The sequence below is a fragment of the Lissotriton helveticus genome, chromosome 11 (genome assembly GCF_964261635.1).
Source record: "Lissotriton helveticus chromosome 11, aLisHel1.1, whole genome shotgun sequence".
Taxonomy (NCBI): domain Eukaryota; kingdom Metazoa; phylum Chordata; class Amphibia; order Caudata; family Salamandridae; genus Lissotriton; species Lissotriton helveticus.
The window spans coordinates 599,090,055-599,108,945 of record NC_136072.1 but is presented as its reverse complement, the minus strand read 5'-3'; the positions used below and the strand labels follow the sequence as shown (position 1 = coordinate 599,108,945).

The 18,891-nt window shown below is 57.1% G+C and overlaps 1 protein-coding gene across 1 annotated transcript in view; it reads right to left on the bottom strand.

Moving 5' to 3' along the window:
* ATP1B3 (ATPase Na+/K+ transporting subunit beta 3) overlaps positions 1–1,333 on the bottom strand; it is a 303,008-nt gene extending 301,675 nt beyond the window's left edge. The window contains exon 1 of the mRNA XM_078666402.1: positions 940–1,333. Coding sequence (XP_078522528.1) covers positions 940–1,051 — 112 coding nt within the window. The 5' untranslated portion in view covers positions 1,052–1,333. The remainder of the gene's footprint in view (positions 1–939) is intronic.
* Positions 1,334–18,891: the final 17,558 nt, after the last annotated feature.

The following is an 18,891-nucleotide window of genomic DNA, read 5'->3' as shown; positions in this document are numbered from 1 at the left end:
TGCCGGTCGCTCTCGAAGCAAGGATTCATAGCCCTGCGCCGACAGGCTCTTACTTTCCCGCATGCCAAGAGACGGTCATGCGCTACCGCCTTATATTCAGTCACTGCTGCGGCAAGACACCACCCCTGTCAATGGCAAACACCCCACCTAGCCCTTGGCCGAGGACGACTCTTATCGTGCCCAAAAACAACAGGGCACCCCTCGACTCATTCAACCTGCTCTATTCTCCCTCACTTCCAAAGCCAGCGGGTTATGCGCACAGAAGCGCCCCTGTATTGATAATGCAGATGTAACTGCAGCAAAGCGGTAGAAGATTGGTAGGGGAGGGTGGCAACGGCAGCACTCCTTGGCTCACATTGCGGCGAGCAGGAGCCGAGACATCCTCCCAATAGGCAGAAACACCGCTGTCTAAGCCCAGCATGGGGGAGGGGGCCACGATCGTCATCACACGCCCCCTCCCATCGCCCTGTCACTGGCTCTATTTTTAGCCTCACTGCGGAGAAACACCGCGAGCCCCCTCTCCGGTTCGGCGTAAGGGCCAAGGGGTGCAACGATGGTTAGGGGTGTATGGTGCCAGGTCTAAACAGATAGTGTAAGGTGCAGTGGCCGCAAGTGCTAAAACGGGGAAGGGGGGTGTATGGCGGGAGTGAGAGATAGTGGAAGGAAGATTTGGAGGTGGGTAGGGTGCACACTTTGGAAATAAAATAAGCATTTAGAGGGTGTAGAATGACTGGAAATAAAATAAGCATTTAGAGGGTGTAGAATGACAGAAATAGTAGATTTTTGGGGTACAGACTGCAAGGGCGCCATGTAGAATTGCCCACGGATTGTAAGGGGCGTGGGGGTAGCAATAACGGTAACAAATGAACGACAGTAAAAAAAACACAAAATAATGCACTGAACACAATGATTCCAGCAGTGTGAGCCCTCTCTTCTTACCCCAACTACTGGCGGTTCGACCCAGGAACTGTCCGTTGCGGGGGTCATAGATGAAGTCCTTCCAGCTGGATTCAGGCTTGCCTCCGGCTTCCTTCTCCTCTTCCTTCGCCATGGCTGCGCTGAGGGGAACCCGGACTTTGTATCACAACTGGGGGTGCGAGAGGAGCGTGAATGCGTGCGGGGGGTGCGAGTCAGTGGAAGGTGTGTATGTGGGGTGCGTTTTCTGGGGGTTCCCGGTGCTGTGCAGGCAGACTGAGGCGGTTCTGTGCGCTGCTCCCCTCTTCTGTACCGCTTGTCGGTTGCAAGCGCTCGCGCCGCTTCTTTTGCTGCAGCACGAATGACTGCGAGCCGGAGAAAGAAGGCAGAGCGCTACGCATGCGCCATGTGCGGATGCAGCCCAGCGCGTGCGCGCATAATCCGTTAGCTGGAACGAGCCTCCCGTTAGAGACCTGTTGTCCGTTTTCAGTGTTCACATCACACCGTGCTTCGCACTCCTCTCTAATGCACTAGCGCAGAGCCGCGCGCTCCTACTTACGCACGTGCTAATTTATCATTACTTGTTAGGTCGAAGGCTAGCTGCTCGGTTTCCTAAAGACATCTTGGGGACATTCTAAAAGTTTCCTTGTGATTACACACCCCCTCCTTGCTTACTATAGGCTTTGTGGTTTGTAAACTCACATTTGCTTGCTTTCAATTTGTTGAATACATTTGTTTTAGGCAGTCCAGTTTGAGATAGTCCCTTTTGTGGAGCAAAGCCTGTTTACAAGGGACCCTAGCAGGTGGGCAACTAGAGCCAAATTTCGGGGGGGGAGGGGGTATGGGGCTGAAAAATATTTCGGGGGGGGGGGGGCTAATTCTTCCACCATGGACAGAGTGGCTGTAAGAAGGGGTGAACACACACAACAAAAGCCTCATTTACAAGTAAATGGTCTTTTAAAGACCTGTTTGTAATGTTGCAGGATTGATGACAGGCGGACCACCAGGTTGTGTTCCAGTATTTATCTTTATTTATATAATTAATTACTGGCAATTTGGAGGAGCGCCGGCCGGCGCTGCCGATCTGTGTTGTCCCCGGCGCGCAATGGGGAATGCGCGCGCAGCGCGCCAACATGGCCGCCGCACGTCACGTCTGACGTGACGTGCATAAACTAGAATGCAAACTCTACATATCTCCCCTTTTTATCAAACTTTAACTGAGTCACTTACAGTCCAGTGTCCAACTCGAAATCTCGAAATCTGGAGGGCCGTACCACCGGCCTCCCACTTCTTGTAACTCTCACCGGGTTCTCCATAGTTTCTTGGCTCCTCTCCTCTCGGTTCTCTGCTCCTTCTCTCACAGCTCCTTCTTCACTCATGCTTCTCTCAAACCTGTCCATGTCCATACCTCTACTTCCGTTCACTTCTTCCTCTTCTCTATCCGTTTCTCCTCTTACTCCATCTTGCTGCTCGCTGGCTTCTTGTCGCTTCTCCTCGTTCGCACCTTCCATGTCTTCCCATTCATTTCCATGTTGCTCCCAGCCCAAAACCTTATTGCACCTAGCCATCCGGTCCTGGGACCACACATTTCCATCGCTCAACAAAGCAGCTCGATCATACACCTCCACCACTTGCATAGGCTTGCTGTACTTGCTGTCTCCCTTCTTCTGTAGAGTGGCTAATTTTACTCTCACCCACTCTCCTTTCTCCAATCCTGTACTTTTGACATTCCTCCGTTTATTGTAGTGGTCACTGTAAATTGTCTGTGCTCTTTCCAGGTTGGCCCGCACCACTGCAGGGGACCATTCACTGGTGACGATCTTTTCCTTCCAGATCCTGTTGTCATGGGTGAAGGGTTCACGTCCCCTCAATATTTGAAATGGGCTGTACCCCGTGCCCGTGGGGGTTATTCTGTAGGCCCACACCATGTTCTCTAACGCCTTTTCCCAACTTTGTCCACTGGATATGGCGGCTTGGATGGCTCCCATCACCACCCGGTTAAACCTCTCCACTAGGCCGTTACCGGCCGGATGGTAGATCGCTGTGTGCTTGACAGTGATGCCATTCCTTTGCATGAACTTGCTCCACCTTTCCGACGTGAACTGGGGCCCATTGTCACTTAAGACCGATTTGGGTATTCCTTCCCGGGTGAAAGTCTCTGACAGGAACTTTATGATGTTTTCTGTGTCCATGGACTCATCTATTTTCACCTCCGGCCACTTTGAATATCGATCCATGAGTACGCACACGTATTTCTGCGTGCCTTGGTCGTCTAGGACGGGTCCCAAAATGTCTATCGATAGTTCTTCCCAAGGATTAGCGGGAGGGTCAAACTTCCCTATTGCTGGTCTCAAGGGTTTTAAGGTCTTATCTGCTCTTTGACATTGTGGACATTCCCTGACATGCCTCTCAGCCTTTATGTCCATGCCAGGCCACCAGTAGTTTTGCTTTGCCCTTGCTTTGAGTTTACCTATGCCTAGGTGTCCTTCATGTAGCAGGTCCAACAGTTTTGAGGTGAGGTTCCTGGGGGGAATCACCTTGTCTCCCCTGTAGATGAATACCCCCTTGTCCCCTACTGACAGCTCCTCTCTGACTTCAAAGTACGGTTTGAGGCTCACCCTCACATTCCTTTTCTCAGGCCATCCTTGAACAATGTTCTCTTTTACTTCTTGCATGTCCGTGTCTTCCTCATAGGACTCTGACCATTCTTGTAAGCTTATCAACCTTTCTTGGTCCTCTATAAGGGCTACCAACTCTCCTTTGCTTGTGTGGTCCTCCTCTCCTGGTTCCATGGCGGCTGCCCTACTCAGGAAATCAGCCACTCGGTTCCGGTTCCCCGGAAGGTACTCCACGTCGTACCTAAACTCAAGTAACTTTAGTGACATCTTGGCTATTCGGGGAGTGGCGCTGGCATGTCCACTGGATGTCAGCACCTTCACCAATGGCTTGTGGTCTGTTTTGAGTAAAAAATGTGTTCCCCACAGAAATTGCCTGAACCTCGCCATGGCCCACACGACCGCCAGCATCTCCTTCTCAATCACGCTGTATTTGCTCTCTGTATCCGTCAGTGCCCTGGACGCAAAACTGATGGTCTCCATTTCTCCTCTTCCTCTGTCTTGCATGAGCACGGCGCCCAGGCCCTTGTCGCTGGCATCCGTCGTCAGTACAGTGATGCCTTGTGGATCGTAGCCCTGCAGGGGAACAGCTCCTATTACATCCCTTTTGATCGTTTCAAACTCAGCTTGTGCTTCCGGTGTCCACTGGAACACAGTGCTTTCCCTGGTCAGTAACCTCAAGTTGTGGGTCTTTGAGGCGAAGTGGACCACAAACTTGCTGTAATACTCCGCCATCCCCAGGAATGACCTGACCTCTTCCTTGCTTTTGGGTGGTGGAGCGTCAGCGATGGCCTTTACATTTTCCAACTTGGGTGTAACGCCCTGTTGACCGATCTCATGTCCTAGGTACGTTACCGACTGTAGACCCAACCGACACTTCGCCCACTCCGCTGTCAGCCCTTTTGTTTCCAGCGTCTGTAGCACATGTTCCAGCTTCCGGTCATGATCCTGCTTGTCTCGGCCCATCACCAGGATGTCGTCCTGGAAATACTGGACGTCTTTGCAGTCCCTGAATAGTTGGTGCATCATTTTCTGGAAAACCGCAGCCGCCGAGGCCAGCCCGAACGGCATGCGACAAAACTGGTAGCAACCAAACGGGGTGATGAAAGAGGTGAGACTTTTGCTGTCCGGGTGGAGTGCTATTTGGTGATAGGCCGATGTCAAGTCGATAGTGGAGTACCACCTCACTCCTCTGGTCTTGGCCAACATTTCCTCAATTCTGGGGAGGGGGAACTTCTCCACCACGATATTTTTATTCAGTTCTCTCAGGTCCACGCAGAGCCGGACCTTCCCATTGGGCTTCATCACGACCACCAGGGGCGCCAACCATTCCGCACATGTTATCGGTTCTATTATCCCCTTCTTTTCCAGCTCCTGCAGTTCCTTCTGGACCGCCTCTCGTACCGCAATCGGCACATTTCTCACCTTGTGAGCTACCGGTATGGCCCCTTCCTTGAGCACGATCTTGTGTTGGAACTTTTCCATCCGTCCCACCGTGCCTCCAAACACTTTTGGGTAGCTCTCCTTCCACTTGTCCAAGTCCGGCCATTCCTCTTGGTCTGCGAGTAGTATTTGTTCTTTTCCACCAGGATCCAGCTTTATCCCCAGGTCGCCCTGGTCCAGCCATCCAAGGACAGAGGGTCCTTTCTCCGCTATATATAGTTTGCACCACGCTGATCGGCCTCTGAATTCAAACAGCAAGCGCCGGAACCCCATCATTGGAATGCGGTCACCATTGTAAGTAACCGGCCGAATGTCTAGTTTCTCCAGCTCTGGGCCCAACTTGGGTCTGAACATTTCTTCCCACACTGCTCGCTGGACAATGGTGAAAGGAGATCCGGTGTCTGCCACTACCGTGATGGTGATTCCTCCCATAGACATTTCCAGAATGGGTTTCGTGGATTTCTTCCCTTCTACACTTAGTACTTGGTCGTATATACATAAGACTGTGATCACCTCTTCTTCTGCGATCTCCTCTAGGTCTTCTTCGCCTTGGTCTATGCTCTTCACCATTCCCTTGGGATTTTTCTTCCTACACACCTTCTCGTAGTGGCCCAAAATGCCGCAGTGTAGGCACTTAGCTCTGAACGCGGGACATCTCCGATCACGTGCGTCGTGGGACCAACTGCCGCACCTGTAACATGATTTCTTGCCTTCATTGCTTGCTTGTTTCCCTTGCCATCTGTTGGTTCCTCTGGCCATCGGTTCTTTGCCTCTCTGGTCTTTCCGGTGGTCTCCCTCTTGAATCCTGTTCACCATCGTTGGGGGGTTTATGTCTTTCTTTGTTGCATCGGCACATCTCCGTGCGAGTTCCGCCCTCTTTACAATGACCATTACGTCTTTGAGTGTGGTGTTGCCGCTTGCCCATAACTTGTCCTGGACATTTGTGCTAGTGGTGTGCATCACGATCTGGTCCTTTATGAATTCGTCTTCCCACAATGCGTATTTGCACGGGGCAGCTAGCTTCCTCAGGGCCGCTACATATTCCTCAATGTTCTCTCCCGGGCGTTGTCTTCTCTGCTGGAAGTTAAACCTGTCCACTGATACGCATATGGTGGGGCGATAACGTTCGTCCAGATCTTCCAATGCGTGTGCATACACATCCTTGTCTGTATCGTCCCTCTTTTTGGGCACCAGGCTCTTGTAAATCCTGAGACCCTCCGGGCCCAGGTTCAGTAATAGGATCCGTTTCTTCCTTTGGGGGGTGAACGATTCTTCGTTTTCATCCTCCAAGACCCCTATGAAATTGTCGATGTATTCTTTCCAGTCCTCCCACTTCATCAGGGGGTCCCCTGGTTTCGGTAGGAATTGCACCGGCGCAATCGCATAGCCTGCTGGCGTGCTCATCCTCACCTCCCTGATCGCTGTCGATTTGACGTCCTTGCTGGTGGGACTCCCTGGGGTGCTGTCCTTCACCTCTGTGGTGGAGTCTTCCAGGGGACTTTCAGTGCTAGTCCCCACCTCCTCCTCTTTGGTAGCCAGCGCTGTACCTCCAGGGCCCGGCGTGGTGGTAAGGGTTGCACCGTGGGCTGTCTCCTATGGGGCGTGCTGCAGCCTCTCCTGCCTCTTGGCCGCCTCTCAGTTGTCTGTGGCACTGCCACGCTCCTCCTCCCGTGTGGTGGCTCAGCTGTGCCTTCCCATGAACCCTCTGCAGTGTGGGCTGTGTGGGGCAGCTCAGCTTCCTGCTGTAGTAGTGTGTGGGTTTCCCTACCCTGCTGCTGTCCACGTGGGTGTCCTTGAGATTTCTTTTCCTGTCCACGTGGGTGGTCAGCAGGGGCCTCCCGACCTCGTCGCCACTGTAATGTTGCAGGATTGATGACAGGCGGACCACCAGGTTGTGTTCCAGTATTTATCTTTATTTATATAATTAATTACTGGCAATTTGGAGGAGCGCCGGCCGGCGCTGCCGATCTGTGTTGTCCCCGGCGCGCAATGGGGAATGCGCGCGCAGCGCGCCAACATGGCCGCCGCACGTCACGTCTGACGTGACGTGCATAAACTAGAATGCAAACTCTACACTGTTAAGTACTCGGGTGCAGCTGCAATTTGGTGTTGCGCGCCTGGCCCCTTATATTCTTCTAGGACTGCTACTTTCTGTAAACAAGCCTGCACATCTTGTTACATTTGCTGTGCATTCAAATACAGAGGTAAAACATCAGGCTGTTTTCCCAGGGAGCTTGGTGTGCACTTTCCTTTCTCTGACTTCAAAGTGAGAGAATTTATGTGACAACCATGCTGGAGGAAGGCTTTGCAATGTTATGCATTTGTAGCACACAACTTTTTTAAATATCTATAAATGAACTTTGCAAATATTTCAGTATATATTCGAATTGGGAAAGCAGATATGAAACATATTTTTGGGTAATTCTGAAGTGCAGTGGAAACAAATATTTTAATACAGTCAAAACTAAGCAATACTCTAGGTGATGACATTTCCACACATTAACATGTGTGCTCTACATAGTTTTATCAGCAAAACTGTATGTATGTGCAAATGTAATGGTAATTTCAATTGAAAATGTGGTGTCAGTGCAGTACCACACCATTATACTCCACTTTGCGCAACTCCACTCTACTCTGCACCGCTCCACCAAACTGTGCACCACACCACTCTGCGCCCTCCTCTTCACTCTGCGTCACTGCACTCTATGCCTCGCTACTCTACACCACTGAACTGTCTGGTCACAACGTTTTTAGGGCTCGACTTTTCTATCCCGTTAGGGATTGAATAGGCGAGATTATAGTAAGCAGTGCGAAAAGTCTACCTAGCATGCGGATCGCGTACAGTTCATGTGAGGCAGGCGCGTGCACATCAAACACCATCGCCTCGGCATCAGACTTCAAAGGAAGCCACTTGCACACCACCATTTGTCTGAGCCTCGGCATCAGACTTCAAAGGAATCCGCTCCCAAGCTGCTCCCCTGCCCCCACCCCCCCATCAGACTTCAAAGATTATAGTAAACAGTCCGAAAAGTCTACCTAGCCTGCGGATCGGGTACAGTTCATGTGAGGCAGGCGCGTGCACATCAAACACCATCACCTCGGCATCAGACTTCAGAGGAAGCCGCTTGCACACCACCATTTGTCTGAGTGTTAGAAAGGCGACCCCGGGGGAGGCAGAAGATGTCTGACTGACCACCCCTAGGTCCACCTCTCCGTTAAGAAGTAGCCGAGCGTTACTGAGAGGCCTCCTGGGTGAGGGCCCTCTCCTAGGATCGCACAGCAGAGTAACCACACACTACAAATGGACACCACACCAGAGGTCGAGTTCGTAAGCTTTATCAGGAAATAAAGGTTGCTGGTTCTCAGCGATATGTACAAGCAGACCGAGGGGTCTGTAAAGTCTCGCAAGAGGGGATCAGGGCAGCGGGACAGTCTCGGTTGGGGAGTAGGAAGGGATGCCTTGCGCACAGCTCTCAATCCTCGAGCCGGGGGTTCCGAGAGGGTGAGCCGCGGCAGCGCCAGCAGGCTCTTAAGATGGTTCGGCAAAGGTGGGACGCGGCAGCGCCAGCAGGCTCTCAAGATGGTTCGGCAAAGGTGGGCCGCGGCAGCGCCAGCAGGCTCGCAAGATGGTTCGGCAAAGGTGGGCCGCGGCAGCGCCAGCAGGCTCTCAAGATGGTTCGGCAAAGGTGGGCCGCGGCAGCGCCAGCAGGCTCTCAAGATGGTTCGGCAAAGGTGGGCCGCGGCAGCGCCAGCAGGCTCTCAAGATGGTTCGGCAAAGGTGGGCAGCGGCAGCGCCAGCAGGCTCTCAAGATGGTTCGGCAAAGGTGGGCTGCGGCAGCGCCAGCAGGCCCTCAAGATGGTTCGGCAAAGGTGGGCAGCGGCAGCGCCAGCAGGCTCTCAAGGTCTCTTCAGGTTCCAGGAAAACGAGTTCTTCTGAGGTCGGCCGTGACCGCGTCAGCAGGGCTTTCCAGTCCAGGATACAACTGCCGTCCTACTCCGGGGCTGGCCCAGATATAGGACTGGAGTCCTTTGCTGTCCGGACCCTCGCGCCTGGGGGGTCAGAGGGGCCGGGATGATGGTGTCCAGACACCCAGCAGGGGGGTGGAGCCAGCGCCCAGGGAGGCCGGAGGGCGATCGAAACCAGGCGTCCGGGGACGGCTGGAGGACCATCGAAACACCCCTTTTCTCCGGGATCTGTCGAGTAGCCACTCGACCACCTGGGTGGATCTTGGTGCCTCGATGTCTAGGCTGCGCTGGGGCCTGGGCCGGGGCCGAGGCCACGTGGTCGTGACGTGGTGGGCCCAAGATGGAGTCGGGCGCGGCCTCGTGCTTGGGTCGTGAGGGGCCCACGCTGGAGCCAGGTCGGTTGTGGGGGTCCGGGATGGTGGCCGGACCAGCAATGTTGGGGCGTGCAGTGTCGGGCAAAAGGGCTGCCTGATGCTGGGTGGAGGGCCGATGTCGTCCGGGGCCCGCCATGCGGGAGGGGTAGGACCACGCCATGAGGCCAGGTCCAACACTGAGCCTCGGCATCAGACTTCAAAGGAATCCGCTCCCAAGCTGCTCCCCCGCCCACCCGCCACAGCAATGACGAGAGCGTGGTTTTTTTGCATCCATTTCGCGGGGAAGCCCTGTTTTGTTCGGTGTTCTCTGCACCTTTCTCATATTTTTTTCTGGACGAAGTGAAAGCCTGCCATGCTTGTTTACAGTAGCCTTGCTCCTCAAATGCTGTTGTTGTGTTGCCATCTCAGCTTGAAAACACTCGACTTGCTAGCTACCATGCTACATCCGCTATGCTTTGCCTCTAGACACATTGATCCCTCGCAGACTGTGCTGACTTTGCCCCTCCTGATTCTGAAACTCAATAACGCAGTTACCACGCACTCTTGTCTCTCTGTCTTATGATGTCTGCCCTGCCACCATTTACTTCGAACCCTCACACTCACACCTCCTCACCCTCACATACCCTCACTCACCCTCTCACCCCCTCACCCACCCTCACAGCACTCACTCACCCTCACACCCCTCACCCTCACAACCCTCTCACGCTCACTCACCCTCACCCCCTCACACCCCCACACCCCCTCACCCTCACACCCTCACACCCCCTCACCCTCACCCTCACACACACCCTCACCCTCCCCTCACCCTCACTCACCCTCTCACCCACCCTCTCACCCTCACACACCCTTTCACCCTCACCCACCCTCTCACCCTCACACACCCTTTCACCCTCACACACCCTCTCACCCTCACACACCCTCACCATCACACACCCTCACCCTCACACACCCTCACCCTCACTCACCCTCTTACCCTCACATACCCTCTCACCCTACTTTAGACCCTCACCCTCACACCTCCTCACCCTCACACACCCTCACACCCCCTCACCCTCACACACCCTCACACCCTCACACACCCCGGCTCACCCTCACCCCCTCACCCTCACCCCCACAACCCTCTCACCCACCCTCTCACCCTCACTCACCCTCACCCTCACAAACCCACATACCCTCACACCCCCTCACCCTCACCCTCACACCCCCTCACCCTGACACATCTCCTCACCCTCACACACCCTCACTCTCACAACCCCTAACCCTCACACCCCCTCATCCTCACCCATCCTCACCCTCACACACCCTCACCCTAACTCACCCTCTCACCCTCACACACCCTCACACACACCCTCACACTCCCCTCACCCTCACTCACCCTCTCACCCACCCTCTCACCCTCACCCACCCTTTCACCCTCACACCCCCTCAACCTCACACCTCCTCACCATCACATCCCCTCACCCTCGCATCCCCTCACCCTCCCTCACACCCTCACCCTCACACACCCTCACCCTCACACACCCTCACCCTCACACACCCTCACCCTCACACCCCTCTCACCCTCACACACCCTCACACTCACACCCTCACCCTCACACCCTCACCCTCACACACCCCCTCACACACCCTCTCACCCTCACCACCTCACCCTCACAACTCCTCACTCTCACACCCTGTCACCCTCACCCCCGTCACCCTCACCCTCACACCCTCTCACCCTCACACCCCCTCAACCTCACACCTCCTCACCATCACATCCCCTCACCCTCGCATCCCCTCACCCTCCCTCACACCCTCACCCTCACACCCCTCTCACCCTCACACACCCTCACACTCACACACCCTCACCCTCACACCCTCACCCTCACACACCCCCTCACACACCCTCTCACCCTCACCACCTTACCCTCACAACTCCTCACTCTCACACCCTGTCACCCTCACCCCCGTCACCCTCAAACCCCTCACCCTCACACCCTTTCACCCTTACACCCTCACCTTCACACCCTCACCCTCACACCCCCTCACCCTCACAACCTCACACCATCACCCTCACAACCCCACACCCCTCCTCACACCCCCTCACACCCCCTCACCCTCACACCCCCACACCCTCGCACCCCTCACCCTCACACACACCCTCACCCTCACACCCCCTCACCCTCACACACCCTCACCCTCACACACCCTCACTCTCACACCCCCTAACCCTCACACCCCCTCATCCTCACCCTCACACATCCTCATCCTCACACACCCTCACACACCCTCACCTTCACTCACCCTCTCACCCTCACCCACCCTCTCACCCTCACACCCCCTCAACCTCACACCTCCTCACCCTCACATCACTTCAAGCTCACACACCCCCACCCTCCCTCACACCCTCACTCTCACTCACCCTCTCACCCACCCTCACCCACCCTCTCACCCTCACCCACCCTCTCACCCTCACCAAACTTCTCACCCCCACACACTCTTTCACCCTCAGACACCCTCTCACCCTCACATACCCTCTCACCCACCCTCAACCTCACAGCCCTCACACCCTCACCCTCACACACACCCCTCACCCTCACACCCCCTCACCCTCACACCCCCTCACCCTCACACCCACACACCCTTACACCCCCACACACCCTCACCCTCACATACCCCCTCACACCCCATCACTCTCACACCCCCTCACCCTCACACCCCCTCACACCCTCACCCTCACACCCCCCCTCACACTCACACCCCTCACCCTCACACCCCCACACACCCTTACACACCCACACACCCTCACCCTCACATACCCCCTCACACCCCATCACTCTCACACACCCTCACCCTCACACCTTCTCACCCTTACCCTCACACACCCTCACCCTCACACACCCTCACCCTCACTCACCCTCACACACCCTTTCACACCCTCTCACTCTCACACACCCTCTGTTGGAAAGGCGACCCCAGGGGAGACAGAAGGTGTCTGACTGTCCGCCCCGAGACCCACCTCTCTGTATGGAATAGGCCGAGCACCGTAGGGAGGCCTCCTTGGCGAGGCTCCTCTCCTACAATTCTAGCAGCAGGGTAATCACACTACTTACAGATAGACACTACACAGGAAGGAGGTTCACAAGAATCTTTATATAAGTACTCAAAGCAAGTTCTTGGCAGGATAGCGGCAAGGATCGAGGGATCCGTAATGTCTTGAGTTCGGGGGAAAAGGGGGTAGCGGGGCAGTCTTGGCACCCACTGGTGCGTGGATAGGTCAAGGGTTCAGGCCGCGACAGCGTCAGCAGGGCCTCGGAGACAGTTCCGCTTGGACAGGCCGCGACAGCGTCAGCAGGGCCTCGAAGATAGTTCAGCTTGGTCAGGCCGCGACAGCGTCAGCAGGGCCTCGAAGATAGTTCAGCTTGGTCAGGCCGCGACAGCGTCAGCAGGGCCTCGAAGGTGGTTCAGCTTGGTCAGGCCGCGACAGCGTCAGCAGGGCCTCGAAGGTGGTTCAGCTTGGTCAGGCCGCGACAGCGTCAGCAGGGCCTCAAAGGTAGTTCAGCTTGGACAGGCCGCGACAGCGTCAGCAGGGCCTCAAAGGTAGTTCCAGGTGTAAGAGTTCGGATCAGGATCAGCCGCGACGAGGTCAGCAGGGCTTCGACTCCAGATACAACTGCCGTCCTGATCCAGGGCTGGCCCAGATATAGGACTGGAGTCCTTTGATGTCCGGACCCTCGTGCCTGGGGGTCAGAGGGGCCGGGATGAAGGTGTCCAGACACTCAGCAGGGGGGTGGAGCCAGCGCCCAGGGAGGCTGGAGGGCGATCGATACCAGGCATCCGGGGACGGCTGGAGGGCCATCGAAACTTCCCGCCTCTCGGATCTGTCAAGTGGCCGCTCGACCACCTGGGAGGATCTTGGTGCCCCGATGTCGGGGCTGCGCTGGGGCCGGGGCCAGGGTGGCGGCGGCCACGTGCTCGGGACGTGATGGGCCCAAGATGGAGTCGGGCCAGAGATGGGGCCAGGCATGGTTGCTGGACCGGCGGCGTTGGCGAGCAGGGCCCGCCGGGGGCCAGGAAGAGGGAGAGCCGTAGGTTGGCAGGGGGCGGCCCTCCTTGCGGGTTCGGGAATGTTCGGGTCAGGGGGGTCGACAGCAGATCGACGGCGGCCCGATGTCGTCCGGGGCCCGCCATGTGGGAGGGGTAGGCCCACGCCACGAGGCCGTGTCCAACACACGTCCCCTCCAGCTGAAGGCGGGGAGAGTCACCCATCGTCCTGGGGACTCTCTTCGTCGAGGCGGAAGAATCGGGACAGGCCATCAGCGTTGGCGTGGTCATTGCCAGGGCGATGCTCCACAGTGAAGTCCTTCCCTTGGAGGGAGATGGACCATCGCAGCAGCTTCGGGTTTTCGCCACGCATGTGCATCAGCCACCGTAGGGGCCGGTGGTCTGTCTGCACCCGGAAGTGGGTGCCGAAGAGGTATGGCCTGAGTTTCTTAAGGGCCCACACGACGGCGAAGGCCTCTCTCTCGATGGTGCTCCATCGTTGTTCTCTGGCCAGCAGCCGCCGGCTGATGAAGGCGATTGGATGGTCAATTCCCTCGGGGTCCATCTGAGATAGGACCGCCCCGATGCCGTGTTCCGAGGCGTCGGTTTGGACCACAAACTCTCGGCTGTAGTCGGGGGCCTGGAGCACAGGGGCGGTACACATGGCTGTTTTCAAGGTCTCGAAGGCCACCTGACACGCGGGGGTCCACTGCACTTTCTGTGGCCGGTTCTTCGAGGTCAGTTCCGTGAGGGGCCCCACAATGCTCCCATAGTTCTTGATAAAACGCCGATAGTACCCCGTGAGCCCCAGGAAGGCTCGGACGGCGGTCTGGTTGGCCGGGGGTTCCCAGGCTAGGATGGCGTCGATCTTGGGTTGGAGGGGAGCCACTTGGCCGCTCCCCACTTGGTGTCCCAGGTAGGTCACGGACCCTTGGCCTATCTGGCATTTGCTGGCCTTCACAGTTAGCCCGGCCCGGCGGAGGGCGGTCAGGACTTCCCAAAGGTGTTTCAGGTGCTCAGCCCAGTGGAGGCTGTAGACCGCAATGTCGTCTAGGTAGGCGGCACTGAACTCTTCTAGCCCCGCCAGTACTTTGTTTACTAGTCTCTGGAAGGTGGCCGGGGCGTTTTTCATGCCGAAGGGCATCACCTTGAACTGGAAGTGGCCGTCGGGTGTGGAGAAGGCTGAGCGCTCCTGGGCGCTAGGGGTGAGGCCGATCTGCCAATACCCGGCGGTGAGGTCGAAGGTACTGAGGTACTTGGCGGCCCCCAGGCGGTCGATCAGTTCATCGGCCCGGGGGATGGGATGTGCATCGGTTCTCGTAACAGCATTCAGCCCCCGGTAGTCGATGCAAAACCGGAGTTCTGGCGGGGTGCCAGGGGCGGCGGCCTTGGGGACCAGGACCACTGGGCTGGCCCAGGGACTGTCGGAGGGTTCGACTACCCCCAGGGCCAGCATCTTGGTGACTTCCTTCTGGATGCAGGCCCGAACTCGGTCGGGGACCCGGTAGGCCCGGTGTCGTACTGGCTGACTGTCCCCGGTGTCGACATCGTAGACACACCATTGGGTAACCCCGGGGGTGAGGGAGAACAGATCTGTGAATTGTCCCAACAGTTCCTGACAGTCTCGACGCTGCGCGGGGGTCAGGTCGGGGGAGAGAGAGATCCCTTCGACGGAGCCGTCCTTCTCAGTGCACTTTAGGAGGTCGGGCAAGGGCTCGGAGTCGTCTTCGGTCCCATCGTCGGTAGCGAGTAGCAGGCTCAGTTCTGTGCGGGCAAAGTGAGGTTTGAGCCGGTTGGCGTGCAGAACCCGGAGGGGGTTCCGGGGAGACTCCATATCCACGAGGTAAGTGACGGGGCTCTTGCGCTCGATCACCTTGAAGGGCCCCAACCATTTGTCCTGGAGGGCACAGGGTTCGACCGGGGACATGACCCAGACCCGCTGGCCCGGCTCGAACTCGATGGAGGAGGAGTGCTGGTCGTACCAGCGTTTCATGTCCTCCTGACTGGCCTCCAGGTTGGCCTCTGCAAGGGCCCGGAACTTCCGAGTCTGGTTTCGAAGGGTCAGGAGGTATCGGTAGACATCCGGGGGTGCGCCTTGGACGGTAGTTTCCCAGCCCTCTTTGACCAGGCTGAGCGGACCTCGGACAGGGTGTCCGTACAAGAGTTCAAAGGGGCTGAACCCCAGGGATTTCTGTGGTACCTCCCGATAGGCAAACAGGAGGCAGGGCAGCAGGACGTCCCATCTGCGTCGTAGTGGCTCCTCTAGGCCCTGTATCATCCCCTTGAGTGTCCGGTTGAACCGCTCCACAAGTCCATTCCCTTGGGGATGATACGGGGTGGTGAACTTGTATGTGACCCCACACTGTTGCCACAGGGACCGCATATATTTAGATATAAAGTTCGTGCCTCGATCGCTCACGACCTCCCGGGGGAATCCTACTCGGGAGAAGATCCCCATCAAGGCTCGCCCCACCACGGGAGCGGTGATGGTTCTGAGGGGGATGGCCTCAGGATAGCGGGTGGCGTGGTCCACTAGGACAAGTATGAAGCGATGCCCTTGCGAGGTTTGAGGGTCCAGGGGCCCCACAATGTCTATTCCCACTCGCTCGAAGGGGGTGGTCACTACTGGAAAAGGTTGGAGCGGGGCCTTCACCTTCCCCCCGCTCTTTCCGCTGGCTTGGCATGTCGGGCAGGTGCGGCAGTGGTTATGTACATCAGTGCGCATTTTGGGCCAGTAGAAATGGGTCACCAGGCGGCTGTAAGTTTTGTCCTGCCCCAGGTGCCCTGCGAGGGGCACATCGTGCGCCAGGTTCAAAAGGAAGTCTCTGAATCGGAGGGGAACCACTAGCACTCGGCTGGCCCCCAGCTCGGCAATTTTCTGTTCACTATATAGGAGGTCGTGGTCCCAGTAGACCCAGTGGGACCCTGAGGTGTCCCCGGTAGCTTGGGCAGCGGCTTGTTGGCGGGTCCCCTCGAGGGAAGGGCAGGTCTTCTGCTCCTGCCGAAACTGTTCTCGGGTGGGACCACCCTCTTGGCGCCATTGGGCGAGTTCGGGGATGTCGCTGAGCTCGTGGTGGCTTTCGGGCTCTGAGGGCCTGGTCTCGGAGTCGCATGCTTCATGGATGGCCGAGGGTGGTGGCTCGGGCCACTCCGGCTCTTCGGTCGGGGCGGCCTCGGTCGCTGCCGGGGCTCGGGCCGCCATAGATCGGGTCGTCGCACAGACCCACTCTGGTAGTCCCATCATTCCTAGGTGCTCCCTCCGCTCGACTTGGGCCCAGGGAGAGCTCTCGAGGTCGTTCCCAAGGAGGCAGTCCACGGGGGCGTCGTCCCGGACGGTCACTTTGAGGGTGCCCGACACTCCCCCCCATTCGAAGGGAATTCGGGCCATCTGGCATAGAGTTTCGGAGTTGTCGGCGGCCCTCACGGGGCAGCGTACGTTCGGGATGATCTGTTCGGGGGTCACCAAGTGGCAGCGGACGGCGGTCACACTGGCTCCCGTGTCTCGGAGGGCTTCGGTACGTCGTCCATTGATGTGGACCCACTGACGGTATTTTCGAGTGTTGCTCGGTAGCGGGGCCTGGGGGACCATGTCTCTATTGCCCAGGCAGGCTAGGGTCATGGCGGCCGGTTCATACTCGATTTGCTCTTCCTCGTAGACCTCTACGTCTTCTTCTCCCTCTCTTCCCAGAGCTGCAGCAGCGAACTGGCGGGTCGGAGGCCCAGTGGTGCCGGGACGCTGGTTCATGGGGCAGAGGGGGTCACTGGCATAGTGACCGGTCCGCTGGCATCTGTGGCAAGTAATGTTCGGGTGGGGCCCCGGCCGTGCTGGGGGGTCCCTCCTCAGGGACGGCGAAGTGTTACTCGGGGGGGACCCGGGAGGGGGCCCCCGGCCCGAGGCCGGCGGGAAACTTCGGCTCTGGTTCTGTCCTCCTCCGCCTCCCCGCTGGCGGGGGTGCCCCCGGCCGCCCTGACCGGTTTCTCCTATCGGTGTTCGGGGGACCCGGGTGCTCACCCATCGATCTGCCTCGACGGCGAGTTTCCGGGGCTCGGTCAGCTTGCTGTCGAGTAGATGCTGTCGGAGCTCGACAAAGCAGTTGTTGGAGAGGTGCTCCCAAACGATGAGGTTGAACAGCTGCTCGTAGGTGGACACTTTGCTGCCCTTTATCCATCCTTCCAGGGCCCTGCTATAAAAGTTCACGTACTCGACCCACGTGGTACCGGGGATTTTCTTGCAGTCTCTGAATCTCTGCCGGTACATCTCGGGGGTGAGGCCATACCGGACGAGCAGGGCGTCCTTCATGTGGTCATAGGAGGACATTACGTCGTCGGCCAGCTCCAGCAGGGTGTCTCTTCCTTCGCTGACGAATCTCCCCCATAAGCCGGCACCCCAGTCGGATCGCGGAATGCGGTGCGCGGTCATGGCAACTTCGTACGCCTTGAACCATTGCTGGATATCGTCATTCTTGTAGTACTCCTTTACGATATCCTTCGGGATGTGGACCTTTGGGTCGGCAGGCGGTGAGGGGTTCCGGGCTACCGTGGCGCCAGTTCCTTCGAGGTTGGCTTTGATTTCGAGTTCTTTGAGGCCACGCTCGTGTTCGTATGCGAGTTTTTTTCTTCCAATTCTCTTTGCCGCCGCCTCTCTTCCAGATCTCCCTCCAATCGCCGTTGTTCAAGGGCCATTTTTTTTTCTGCTAATTGGAGTTCTCCGTCCAGCCGGAGTCAGGCGAGCTCTAGTTCATGGAGACGACTCCTCTCTCGCTCCCGGGCATCTTCGTGGGAGAGGCCCGGGTCCCTGTTGGCGGTTCTTTCCTCTATGGGGGCTATGACGGTACTCACGGGTCCTTCTCGTACAATGTCATCGTTCGGTTGGGGTGGGGTCTCTCTGGTCTCCACCCAGGTTTGCAGCGCTTCTTTGAAATCGTCCTTTGTACTTAGTCCAGTGGTAGCGATACCCAAGTCTTTGCAAAATTGTTTAAGTTCTTTATGGGTATACTCCTCTAACAGGTCTTTCTGGAATTCTGCGGTCGTTCCGGCTTCCTTAGTAGTCATCGTGGCTGTGGGTCTCTGTCAGTAGTGACGTGTTACTCGCTGTACGATTTTGCGTGGGCTCGGATCCCACCGCTGCCACCAATGTTGGAAAGGCGACCCCAGGGGAGACAGAAGGTGTCTGACTATCCGCCCCGAGACCCACCTCTCTGTATGGAATAGGCCGAGCACCGTAGGGAGGCCTCCTTGGCGAGGCTCCTCTCCTACAATCGTAGCAGCAGGGTAATCACACTACTTACAGATAGACACTACACAGGAAGGAGGTTCACAAGAATCTTTATATAAGTACTCAAAGCAAGTTCTTGGCAGGATAGCGGAAAGGATCGAGGGATCCGTAATGTCTTGAGTTCGGGGGAAAAGGGGGTAGCGGGACAGTCTTGGCACCCACTGGTGCGTGGATAGGTCAAGGGTTCAGGCCGCGACAGCGTCAGCAGGGCCTCGGAGACAGTTCCGCTTGGACAGGCCGCGACAGCGTCAGCAGGGCCTCGAAGATAGTTCAGCTTGGT